We start from the raw sequence: 14,128 nt of genomic DNA on the forward strand, positions 1-14,128 counted from the left end.
TATAGAGACCTCTTCATTACCAAATTAAAATATGAATGTTATGTTGTAGAGCCAAACACTCAACGTACTTGACTTTATTTCTGAGACGACATACATTTAGATGAGCTATTATCGGAAAAACAAAGATAATTATCATGAAATAACTTTTCCTCAATAGATATATAAGACATGGTCGATACAAGGTCAATATAACTCATTCTGTCCATGTTTTGACAGACAACCCAAAGGACCGCATTAGGTCAGGAGTGGGAGCAAGATAAAAGAGAAAATGATGACAGGAAACTCGAGCGACAGTATTACCAAAGAAGACAACCCAACGGACACAGTCCAAGGCTCAAAAGATGAGGACATTTTTGAAAAGAAGGGTCAGAGAAATTCGGTAGCGTGGAGATATTTTGGCTATTTAAAGCCTGACAAGAAACAGAGTAGCCTGCACTGCAAATTGTATTGAAAGCAAGTTCCCACAAAGAAGCAGAGATGCTAGAAATTGTGATTTGATTTATATGGTGATATATATGGATTGATATCTGATATGAAAAAAATGCTCATGGTAAGATTTTTTTCCATATCGCTCAGCCCTATGTATATGTTTTAGTATATAGATAATACCAGTACAATGCCATTATTAGTAAAATTCAGGCTCATAACAGCACAAAGTCCTTTTTTCCTTGCCTCCATCATCTTTGGTAGTAGTTCTTTTCTCCTTAGTCTGACAGCTTCAGGATAATCCTGAATGTTTGTCCCCTTCAGTTCATTTGCCTTCTGAAGCACAGTTTTTTTTTTTTTATGCCTCAATTTTGAGAGCTTAAAAACTATAGACCAAGGCATGTCAGATTTTGTATCTGACCAAAGTTCTTTGTTGGTCCCAACGTCCAGCTTTTCCCTGAGATATCAAGCACTTTCTGCTCAGTGTCTACCCATTTCTCACCAACACCCCCTGGAATACCATCAATGATAACAACAACCTGAACAAGGCCCAAAAGGTCACAAGACCCTTGGTAGAATGTGCCAGCCGGATCCTGAAGGCCCGAGCGAGGGTAGGAAGTACTAGGTACTCGTACACTGTGTCCTGAAGTGCAGACCTCAAATATTTCCAACTCTTTACCGTAAGGTTGGGAGGGTGTGAAGCTCTGACACAGTCCGCTTAGCTTTAAGTAATTTCTTCCCCTTGTAGCGGGCCATGATTATTGTTGTCACAATCCTCCCTTTCTGACTCTTCCTTCTTGTCGTGTTACAACAAGAGGGGTGTCTGTTAGCGGGTTCAGCATGTCAAGCATTGAGCCCCAGCGTCGAAACTTAGGTTCAGGTGTATCTTCCTCATCAATGCTGGCCTGGGGTCCCTTGGTTGTGGCACTGAAAGGGATCTGGTCCCTCTCAGAGAGTATAGCCTGGCGGGCTATTCTCCAGTGGAAGCTCTTTGCTGTGAAGCAAATGCAGTAAGTGCACGTGCTAGGGTTGCTGATGGCAGGTCTTGCACGTTCTTGTCTGAGACATTCAGAGCAGACCTGGTGTGTGTCCTTGCTTGGAATCTTTTTTCCACAGTTGCACAAGCGAGAGGCATCACCTTGCCCCAAAGTGGAAGGAAGCTTGGGAGCTGGATCCATTAACTTGGTGTGCTACAGGGAGGCAAATAACCCTATTACCTAGCTCCTATGGGCCGGCAGTGTGGTGACCGCAGGCTCTCTGTGACCAGTGTCTTGTGTAACTTGTGTTGTCTGTGATGGGTGTCTGCTCCGGTCAAATTTCAGTAGCTAGATAGCATTGCCATAGGTCAGAGTAGCTTGCTTCTGAAGTCAGAAGAAGTAACTGGTATGCCAGTCAGGGCTGGCATATTGGTGCAAGACCTTCTGTGAATACATGAGGGGGGTCCCCCATAGTGAGACATCGAAGCGAATGCTAAGAAAGAGAACCTCCTCGGCAGAGGTAGCAAAGTTGAAATTGACTGTTATAATTTTTCAAACTTTCTCTCAATGTTGGTATGATATAATTATGAATTTATTTGGCCATGATAATCATGTCGTGAAAATTTGACATTCTCCCAGCCCTGACACATTAAATTAACACAGATGTAGAATTAATCTTGAAATTAATTTTTTTTTCTAATTACTGATGTTCATGGTTCAGAAATACAAAGTTGACTGCTGATGTGATTTACCGCCAGGAACTTTTGTTCTGTTTACCAGCATTTTCAGTCTTAGGAAACTGGTTTACTTCTTACCGAGGTAAATCACCACTGTAACTCATGCTGAACCACTAACCCTTTCTGTATCAGGTAAACATCAAGATAAGATATCAAAACCCGTCAACGGCCAAACTACTGACCAATCAGATCACAGGAAAACCAGAGTCAACAAACTACAGTATCCTGACATGGACAAAAGAGTTAAGGCTACAATAAAGAGATAAATAATATTCATTATAGTCATTCCCCACATCTTTAGAGATGTGGGGAATCCTTTTTCTGTTCTCGACTTTTCATGTAGCCCTTCTGGTTTAAAAGCGAGCTTTTATCAAATGGAGGGAGAGTTAATCACAATAAATAAAGAATACTTGACAATATCTCTTCCGACTACACCTTGGTTAAGAAAATTATGGTCTAATAACAATCGTCAACACACATATTATAAATGAATATTTCAGACAGACTGAGCTCATCACACATTAAGTACTTCGCTTCTCTCCTTTCTACTTTGGCAGCACAAAATGTCCGCCTTCACATTTACTTTTTATATCTCCATTATTTGTACATAATAGTTTATTCATCAGCTTTGTAGTATCAGAATGGCAGATGTAAGATATCAGATGTTGTACTTGCTTACAGGCCCCAGTGGACTGGACATTGGTGAAGTGCAGTGGCTGCATCAGGTTAACTGTTGAAAAAAGAAAAGGCAGCTTAAACTGAATTAGATAAGATATTTTATTTTCATACCAGTTCCGAAATACATTTTGCAACTTGCACACATGTATATTTGGCTGCAATAGTTGAGCCCTGAAGTGCTAAATTTATCATTACATTTTATTTTCATTTAGCTGACGCTTTTATCCAAAGCGACTTACAATAAGTCATAACCAATCAAATCATAACCCTTTTCCTTGTACAATCCTCAGCAAACATTTCTATAGCCTTGTCAACATCATGACTATGGAGGTGATGTTCTGACAATCGGTTGGTCCAACTTAAGTATATCAACTACTGCTCCATATATTCATGTTCCCCTGTGGATGAAATTACATTTTTCTTTGGTGATCCTCTGACTTTTGCCATCATTAAGTCAACATTTGACAACTACGTTGACTTATGATCAAATAACTAAAAGATGGCAAGGCATTAGGCGCAAGGTTTATTTGTGGGTGGCAACCAACGTCAAGGTGCATTACTGCCATCTACTTTGCATTATTCATAATTACTTACAACTGTGTACGGATAAAATATATAAACTATTTCAACAGGAAATGGTGGTAGTTGGCCAACACAGTAGGTGGGAGTAATGCACCTTGACGTTGGTTGCTACCCGCCAATAAACTGAAAGAAGAAGTAGAGGAATGGTGGTAATAAATGATAATGAATCAAAGAACATGCACGGTAGAATAAATTTGTGATCTGTCAATAGCGGTGGAATGAGGAATGAATGGATGATGTTGGTAGAGAATATGATAATCAAGGCTGAATTATTTTGAATTCTTTATGTATTAAACTATCAAAGCATAACATTAGTATAATGTTAAGGACTACTTAACATAAAGCCTGACAAGCCATGGTTGGTGGGTTGGTAAACTGACCTCAGATCCAGGTGTTCTTCCCCGGAGGCATTGTCAGTTGCCTATTATGGTGGTTCTGGTCTCAGCTGTTGGAGGATGGAGTCTAGAAATCTCAGGCACGGTGGATGTATTATTTTAGCTATGCAGATGGCATTCTTCTGCTGGGTTGTTATCGGACTAGGCTCTGATTAGATGAGTAATTAAACTTGACTTTGCGAGGACAAATTGGCATTTGCCGGACAACAAAAAAGTCTAAAATTCAACAGAGCAGTTGATTTGATAGAAAATAATAGACAAACAGCTGTGGAGCACTTCAACTTAAAATAATCCTGTACCTCACACAATATTTCAGCTCTATTTCTGTTCTCTGTAATCCACCTTTCTGTGTCTTTTGTAAGGGCTTCTCATTTTTATTCTTCAGGAGCAGAGAAAGTCTTTCTTATCTTGCGCTTCCTTTTGTGTCTCTCTTGTGCCGTTACTCGAGTAACACTTTTCCTCACTCTTGTTACTGGAATGAACTAGCATTGTTTAAAAGTCTCTATGTATCTTCCCCCACTGTAATTCCTCCTGAGCAAGACATTCACTCAACACTATTACACATATTGAAACATTTTATTATTCTCATCATTCCCTCCTGTGCTCTTAAATGTACTGAAATCCATTTTAAATATTTTCTCATACCTTATGCTCAAACCTGCTCAACCATCTGTCTTTTGTTCCATCTATTCCACATTCTCCCTATATTGTACCCTGCTCCCGCCATCCTATTTCATGTAGGTGGTGAGTCAGCGCTTCCCGCAGAACAGCATTGGTGCTGTGGGCAGTGCCATGTTTCTTCGGTTTGTCAACCCAGCTATTGTATCCCCATATGAGGCTGGCATCTTGGATAAGAAGCCCTTGCCCAGGATAGAACGAGGTCTCAAACTTATGTCCAAGGTAAGTCTGTTTCCTATAATAGGCAAACTTTTGGAGCCTGGGATTGTTAGCTTGTATGTTCTTGTATGTTGGGTCCGTCTTTGTATTTGCTTGAAGAATATAGTACATAAAGAGCAAGAAGTCATTCTCCAAATCATGTTAATACTACCAACTTTGGTAGCCCAGTTCCATATTATGGTTGGCTTCCTACCTTTCAGAGATAGCAACGTTAGTTAAGTGGAAGTATTAGAACTACTCCAGAAAATTAAGTAGTTGTGTAAATTTGACTTGACATTGTTTACCCTTCATAGTAAACAATAGTTTTTTCCTTTTTTCTACAATCCTTTAATCTTAGTGCAAGTATCCATAATGAGTGGCTTCTTGCAATGCGTACATACTGATCATGGCATGAGACAACAAAGCCACCAAAAAACCCAAACACCTCAACTTATTTACGTTCGCTATGAACAAGTAACTAACAGTCACAAAGCAAGATCATGCAACTCTGTTACTAAACAGGAAGTGCTAAACACAGTGTAACAGTACAAGTAGACAACCATTGGAGGTAAAAGAAGAATAGATTTGCCAGGAGAGTTTTAATATGCTTGTTTTTTTTTCAGATTCTGCAGAGCATTGCAAACCACGTCTTGTTCACAAAAGAAGAATACATGAGGCCTTTTAATGATTTTGTGAAGAGCAACTTTGATTCTGCAAGGAGGTAAGAAATTTGGGGCATGTTGCTGCCTATACACATTTGTTCTGTAAACACGAAATCCAGAACCACTTGCTTTTCTTCACATATAAGAAAATAATCCAGACCAATACCAGACCATTTAATCTGCTATGGATATTTTGTGTCGCTTTGGTTAAAAAATACATATGTACATTCCTTGGGGTTTAGTTTGTGGCTGTTGGTGTAGCGATCATGGTGCATGTTCCATGACTGGGCTCACTGGTTATTCACAACCAAGTTAGTTTGCAGCAAAGAACACTCACAGACCAATGGCATGCGTATTAAATCATCTCAGGTGATGCCACTCAGCCAATAATCCTGCAAAATGTCTCAAAGTTCAGGGGAGTGCCCAACTTCTTTGTGCTCCAAAAATAAGTAGTTGGTATGTATCTTGCGCAAAGTGCAGACAGAGATGGCTGGCTGGACTTAATTGTCGCCATCTAAGCTATTCTCAGATAACTTAACTAAATTTCGAAATTTTCTCTTAGTGATTAATGTTATGCTTAAAATCTCTGTCTCATGAAACCTCTATTCAACCCACAGACAAGACAGAAAGATCCATATAGCAAGCGTCATACCTTCACTCCTACTATGGCAGAGTGCAAACTTGTTGTAAAGATCAGGTGGATATGCCTTGACAAACTGTTACAATAATATTAAATGAACTTAACCTACTGCAAATTGTATGATAATACAGTGGATGAAGGTGTTCTATTGTCTGATACAACATTAGCAGAAAATATGCAACTGTAACATTACCTATAATTGCCCATATTGTTTATCCGTATCAGTGACAGATGAGAAATGTTTAATTTCCCACCATGTTGCCACCGCAGAGGCCACATTTGAAAAGAGGAGTACTAGAAATGTAGTTCAGGACCCAGAAGGGAACCGGGACAAAACCAAAGCCAGCGAGAGAATAGACGTAAATGTTGTCATAGATAAATACACATACACAAACAGTGTGCACGTGTATTTGTTATTCGGCGGTGCTATAAGAGTTTCTCTACAGTTATTAGCTCTGACCAGCTCTTTGCTGTAGTAGCAGGGGTGAAAATAAGCAATTAGTATGCAACAGTAAGCTTCTAATAAATAGCTTATAAATACACTGCTCAAAACAATTAAGGGAACACTTAATCGTCACAGTATAACACAAAGTCATCTGTCCATTTAGGAAGCACAAGTGATTGTGAATCAACAGGTGCAATGGAGAGGCAAAAGCAAGACAACCGCCAAAAAGGGAATGGTTTTGCATGTGGTGGCCACAGAAAACTTCACTCTCCTAATCCTTCCTGACTGATTCTTCTCTGGTTTTGTGTTCTGCTAGTGTCGTTTTTACTACTGGTAGCATGAGGCGGTATCTGCAGCCCTATTAGGTGGCACAGGTAGTCCAGCTCATCCAGGATGGCACATCCATATGTGTGGTCGCAAGAAGGTTTGCTGTGTCTCCCAGCACAGTCTCAAGAGCATGGAGGAACTACCACGAGACCGGTAGTTACACAATGTGGGGGCCGTAGAAGGGCATCAACCCAGTAGCAGGACCTGTATCTGCTCCTTTGAGGAACAGGAGGAGCACTTCCAGATCTCTAAAAAATTTCCTTCAGAGGGCTAATGGTGTGCATATTTCTAACCAAACTGTTAGAAACAGACTCCATGAGTTTGGCATGAGGGTTTGACATCCTCTAGTGGGACCTATGCTCACAGCCCAGCACCGTGCAGCTCAATTGGCATTCACCAGAGAACACCAGAATTGGCAGGTCTGTCACTGGCGCCCTGTTCTCTTCACAGATGAGAGCAGTTCACACTGAGCACATGTAACAGGTGTGAAAGAGTCTGGAGACGTCGTGGTGAACGTTATGCTGCCCGTAACATCATCCAGCATGACCGGTTTGGCGGTGGGTCAGTGATGGTCTGGGGAGGTATCTCCTTGGAGGGTCCACAGACCTCCATGTCATAGCCAACGCCACCCTGACTGCTGTTAGGTACCGGGATGAAATCCTCAGAGTGATTGTCAGACCTTACTCTGGTGCAGTGGGCCCTGGGTTCCTCCTGGTGCAGGACAATGCCCGGCCTCATGTGGCCAGATTGTGTAGGCAGTTCCTAGATGATGAAGGCATTGATGCCCTTGACTGGCCTTCACGATCCCCTGACCTAAATCCAATTGAACACTTGTGGGATGTTTTGTATCGGTAGGTACCGCCACAGACTGTCCAGGTGTGATTTCAACTGTTTCCTTTGATTTATGGTGTGGTTTTGAATCCAGCCCTCAATAGGTTGATCATTTTGGTTTCCATTGACCATTTTTATGTAATTTTGTTCTCAACAAATTATACAATGCACATCAGTAAAGATTTTCAACTTGAATAATTCGTTCAGCAAGATCTGATGTTTGATTTAAGTGTTCCCTTGATTTGTTTGAGCAGCGAAGATCCAGTGTGTTTGTGCTGATGGTTTTCAATCAGTGCTGAAGTGAACTCTGTGGCCTTTTCTGTTTGCAGTCCTCCTGTTTGAAATGAAGACTATAAACTCCGAGAGTGTTAAGACTTTCCATTGCATTGTTCTCTCATTATGTGGGGTTATTAGCTCCCATCAACCATTGCATATCGGGATACTTTACTGGAAACCAATGATCGCTCACTTGTTTCCTCTTCCACTTTTTGCATTTGGAAACAATGCACATCAAAACTATTAAGACCAAAATTATTGGTCTAAAAAGATGATGTTGACTAGGAAGTTCTTAAAGGGGACATAGCATGCCCATTTTACCACAAGTTGATATGGTTCCTTGGGGTCTTAATGAAATGTCTGTAACATACTTTGGTCAAAATACCACAAGGATCATTTAAAACAGCACCCTTTTTACCCTGTATAAAACAGCCCTCCACAGAGTGACCTGTTTTGAGTGCCTGTTCCTTTAAATGCTAATGAGCCAGCTCCCCCCTCCCCCCTCTCCCCCCATGATTTTAAACGATATAAATGATCAAATATGCATCCCATACTTTGTATTCCCCTTCTGTTGTCCTGGAGTTTAAATTTTCCCAATCACATAATTAAATGTCCCCCTCTGCCCATCCACTACAAGCACACAAGCAGACAGACAGAGAGAGAAAGAGAAAGGGGGGCTATGAAGACCATCATTTACCCCAGACCCCGACATTCAACGGGCAACAACAAGTGGAGAAAGCAGAATCGCGGGCTGACCTTATATATACAGTCTATGGGGCTGACCAGCCGGACAAATGCACGTCCCGTGTGAACAGCCAGGCGGCTGGCGCCGGGAGCGGCTGCGCTGCCTCGCAGCGCGCTTCCGCGTCCGTGTGAATTGGCGTACAGTAGTGCTGAACACTGCGGAAGTCTTCCACACTGCTGGCTGTGTGGAAGACCGCTGCGAGGCAGCGCAGCGCCGTTCTCAAGCCGCCTGGCTGTTCACACGGGACGTGCATTTCTCCGCGCTGGTCAGCCCCATAGACTGTATATATAAGGTCAGCCCGCGATTCTGCTTTCTCCACTTGTTGTTGTACCCGTTGAATGTCGGGGTTCGGGGGTAAATGATGGTCTTCAGGTGGAGGTGGGGGGTGGGCCAAGACCATGTAGGGAGACTTCCAGTACCTTGTTACGACACAAAACCCAGGAAGCTCAATCGAGTCGCTCAAGCATGACGTTTCTGACTTAGATGAACTATAACAAAACGCGCGAGTGTTTTTTCCCCAGAGTTTTTGGGTTGGTAGACATGCCAGATACCCACATTAACCTGTCGAAGCACTAACAAAGTGGAATTTGCATGCTATGTCCCCTTTAAGAGTGGTGTATGGACCCTGGCTCTGCAGCTAGTATTTATAAACATACCCGAAGCTCACCCGGCCACCATCACGATCAAAATCCTCACACCACTGTAGGATGCTGAAAGAGGCTGAGCTCCAACGCTCTGGATCTCTTCCTACCAAGAATCGGGAGAGAATCCTTCATCCAAGTCAGCGGTTGCTCCCTCCTCACATAGCTCACCTGCACAGTCATCACTTCCTCAGCCAGTGGTGTGGAAGCAGTTCAGGCTCACTCCTGCCATGTGAACACACAGGAGGTTTCTCCTCGCCCTTCTTTTCTCCCCACAAACATTTATAGAGGGCGATTCCATAATTAGGAAGGTCTGCTTCTTCAATGCAGTCATTTCATCCCTGGAGCTATGGTCCCAGTCATCCTTGGAAAGCTCCCTAGGCTGTTGCGCTCTCTCCCTCTGTCCATAACCCGAGTAATAGTTCATGTGGGAACCAACAACACGGCTCGTCAGCAGTCTGAGCTCACCAAGAAGGATTTTGAACACCTTTTCAACTTCTTGAAGACTTGGTGGTAAATCTGTCTTCATCTCCGGTTCTATCTCCAAACTGGAACGCGGAGTTAGGCACTTTAGCAGAAGCGCCCAACTCACTCTTAAACACCCACTAGCTCCCCCAAAAGGCCACACCCACCACCAACTAAGCAATATAAGCAGCATCTGAAAAATATTACATTTCATTATAACTTAACTAAAATAGGCAGCGTTCCTGAACTAGTGTTAAGCATCCTTCACCTATATGACTTAAACAATGAAAGACCAAAAATAAATGATCAACCTCAAATCTCAGGGCGGCTGTGGCTGAGGGGTAGACCGGTCGTCCTCCAACCAGAGGTTGGCGGTCTTCACCATCTGCATGCTGAAGTGTCCTTGGGCAAGATGCTGAACCCCGAATTGCCCCTCATAGAAAAACAAAAAGTGCTATTAATAGATGCACTGTATGAATATGTGTGTGAATGGGTGAATGGCAAACTGTACTGTAAAGCGCCCTGAGTGGTTATCAAGACTAGAAAAGCGCTGTACAAGCCATTTACCATTCATCAAATCCCATCCATATTCCCAGTCAGCCACAAATCGTCACGGATTTTAATATTCTGTCCCACTCCCATACTACGGGTACTATTATATACCTGTTGGTATTAACAATAGGCCAAACAAAAAACATATAAATACAGCTCGCCGGTCCAATCACCTAATCTCTATCCAGATATCCCCTTCTGCTGGCCAGAGGGTACCTGTGAGACTGGACCTCCTAAATGTAAGGTACCTTTCTAATAAGTATTTTATACTGAATGATCTTATTTCTTCATCCAATATAGACGTTTTATTATTAACTGAGACCTGGTTGTCTTCTGGTGATCACTCCCAGCTGCTAGAGCTTTGCCTACCCAACTATGAATATCTAAGCACACCCAGGGATAATGGCCAGGCGGCTGGCCTAGCTTTTTAAAATAAATTCTTTACTTGCTGCCCCATTATCACAGATACATTGCCTAGTTTTGAGGCTGCTATGTTAAAAATGTATAGCACTGCTCCAGTCCTTGGCCTAGTGATTTATCGCACTCCCAAACCAAATATAAACTGACTCCCTATAATAATAAAAGTAAAATAGCAAGAGCAAACTATATCTCAAAACTAATCACCAGCAATCACCATAATCCCAGATTCCTTTTTAAAACCATTAATAGACTCATAAACCCTGCTCCTTCTGGCCTGCTAGCTACTTCAAAGTAGCAGTGCTTTCATAGCACTGCCATACAAGCCAGTAGCAGTCAGATTCCCCTTAGCCTCAGCTTACACTCAGGTTCGACTTTTAACGTTATTGCGATTAAAAGGCTGAAACACCTGATTAAAACAACCAGTCTTACAGAGTTCAAATGTGATGTTCCTGGTCTCAAACATGTCACATAAATAAATGATAATGAAAAAAAAATATATAGATGAGATTGAAGGGGAGAGGAAATACAATTTATGAAGGTTAATTTATTTATGCACACTTTTGAAGTTAGAGGCGTTTGTTGGATATGACATGTACGTTCGTACGAACTCACCATATTAACAAATGTAGAAGAAATGTAGGATTACAAGACAAACTTCTTCTTCACAAAGCCAATTGATCTGCTGTCTTTGCTTAATTTGTATATACCCCCAAAGAGTCTTACAAAATCAATTTTTGTTTGTTTTTTTCATTGAGGATTTATCCCTTATTTTCATTCACATATTGGTACATATAGTAGTTATTTGTGGGCCCTGTTGTTCTTTTTTGACCTTGTAATGGTTTGAGGCTTTTACTATTTATTCTATATGTAGACAATCTGTGTTGCAATCTTTAGTTAATTGTCACTGGGTAAATGTGCATGAACTACTTGCTTTAAGATGGCAACCATTATCTGCTTCTGGGAAAAGGCACTTTTGCAACTTCTTTTTGTTTGCAAATATTTTTCTCATTAAAATAGTGTAGTCAGTGCAAATAAAACTGAATTTTTTTCCAGAGACGGAAAATACATGCATTTTTGGATTTCCTCTTAAAACTGCCTCCCAGGGCCGGCCCTGGCAATGTTGGAGCCCTAGGCGAGATTTCATATTGGCACCCCCCCCCCGACAACGTCTGGGCATGCCCCTAATAAGTTGGCGAATGGTGGAACGTAAGGGCCAGTCAATGGCATCAATGCCTGCGTCATCTAGGAGCTGCCTACAAACTATGGCCACGTGAGGCCGGGCATTGTCCTGCACCAGGAGGAACCCAGGGCCAACTGCACCAGTGTAAGGTCTGAAAATCGCTCTGAGGATTTCATCCCGGTTCCTAACAGCAGCCAGGGTACTGTTGGCTATGACATGGTGAAGTTTGGATGTACACCATCAGGCTGAAAGCCGTCCTTGTGTTTGCAGGAAAAAATCTAATTGTCAATAAAATGCATTCCATGGCTGAGGCATGCTTCTTTTATCCATGTATTCAGGTTGAGGATACTGAGTCACATTATGAGTTGGAGTGATGAAACTAACGCAAGTTGGATCAACCTGTGATTTAAATTATTTGCTTTGATTTTCGTTGTGATTTCTTTTTTCTTTTTTTTTTACTGCTCACCAGTTAGTGCATATATATATAGACATAGATAGGGCTATAGATAATTAGTAGGACACAGTGTGTGGAGAAAGAGACCTACAAACAAAACAAATATATCATGATGGTAATAATAATGTGTCATTTTGTTCTCAACAAATTAAACAATGTACACCGGTAAAGATTTTCACCTTGAATAATTTGTTCATCAAGATCTGATGTGTGATTTAAGTGTTCCCCCTAATTGAGCAGTGTGTATTGTATGTAAATCACTTTGAGCTGCATTTCTTGTATTAAAGGTGCTATACTTATTATTATTAATTTTATTACTTTTTTGGGATAAAGGGATTACACAGTTTTTTATTGGCCACATTACCCTCTGGTACCGTGTGTACTGATAGCACCACATTTTGTACTTTCCAGGGAGTTGGCTTCAGTCGATCCTTGCCAGGCCTTCTTAGAGATGCTTCAGCACAGTTTTCACTATCTGTTTCAAAAGCTTTTGTTATTTGTTATTTAATTTGAGATAGTGGGATCTGCTTATTGACAGGCTGGCATACACATTATTCAGGGGTGATAATTCTATTTTTGTCTTCATCTCTGGAGCCTATACATTAAAACTGTTAAAGGCAGATTTAAAGGTTTTCGTATCCCGTTTACCTCGCCTGGCTAATGTAGTGCCAGCGAGATTTGTAATCAAATATGAAAATGCTTTTGGGGTTATATTTAGTCCCTACTTTACAGAAGAAGTTAGCCCTCTGCATGGTCTTTGTATGGTTTCTTTGATCTTGTCTGTATATACATGCACAATATTCAATACTTAATTACAAAACTGTTGCCAAAATTCTGATGGTACTTGTTATTGATAAGTGCTATAGATGGGTTGATGTTGTTTTTCAAGTTTTTCTTCCTGGTGGCACTGTTGTCTGTTAGTATGAATTCATACAAATACTAATACAGAAGTAAAGTTACATTAGCTACTATGACACTGACATGATGGTGCAGCATTATGTTACAGATTCAGTCGTTTTCTTTGGTAGTGGAGGTGAGCTGAGTGAACCTGAGGCTACTGATAATTTCAAATTCACATTTGTGCCATTTATGAATTAGATCATTTTAAATCACAACCAGAGTATGGGAATATGAAACCATTCAGAATGAATATTTGATGATACAACGATCCAAACTGTTGTTCATTAAATGAAATGAGTAAGTATCGATCACAATTTCTCAGACTTTAACAAGATTTGCTGGTTTCAGCTAAGGTTGATTTATCTGATCATATATTCAATTTACAATAATCTAAAATAAAGAGAGGCAGCAAATCCTCACATTTGAGACAATGTAACCGGACAATGTTTTGCATCTTTGCTTGATTAATTTAGCGATGCATAATCAAAATTAAGTATTTTCTCTTTTCTTTGTGTTTCGTTAGGTTACTATTTTAGAATAATAGGAAGAAGTTTAAACTCCCTTAAAATGAGGATGTAACTCACAATTACTTTAATTATTTATCAGACAATAACCCTCTCTACTAATCATTAAACTTATAAAATGTCAAACAGTAAACAAATGTCCATTTTTCTCAGCATCTACAGTGATATTTAAATTTTGTTAGACCTGCAGTCTAAACCACAGAGATACTCCATTTACAATGCTATTATACAGAGAGGAGCAGGTAATCGCAGTGACGTTTCAAGCACCAGTGCTATTTATCAGACCAAAGAGAGAGGAAAAGGAAAGAGGTGGCTTTACTTCCAAAAGCTGATGCTTGCTCTCAAAACGTGCAGTTTGTTCAGAAAAGGAACTGCTTCAGCTGGAAAAAACTTAT

The 14,128-nt window shown here is 40.9% G+C and overlaps 1 protein-coding gene across 2 annotated transcripts in view; it reads left to right on the plus strand.

Annotated features, from left to right (window-relative positions):
* The window catches only part of LOC118105857 (neurofibromin), a 158,340-nt gene that overhangs the window by 91,652 nt on the left and 52,560 nt on the right, over window positions 1-14,128 (plus strand). For both annotated transcript variants that reach the window (XM_035153829.2, XM_047339515.1), the window contains exons 31-32: window positions 4,537-4,695; window positions 5,295-5,392. In XM_035153829.2, coding sequence (XP_035009720.1) covers window positions 4,537-4,695; window positions 5,295-5,392 — 257 coding nt within the window. The remainder of the gene's footprint in view (window positions 1-4,536; window positions 4,696-5,294; window positions 5,393-14,128) is intronic.

This window comes from Hippoglossus stenolepis, chromosome 4 (assembly GCF_022539355.2).
Source record: "Hippoglossus stenolepis isolate QCI-W04-F060 chromosome 4, HSTE1.2, whole genome shotgun sequence".
Lineage (NCBI taxonomy): Eukaryota > Metazoa > Chordata > Actinopteri > Pleuronectiformes > Pleuronectidae > Hippoglossus > Hippoglossus stenolepis.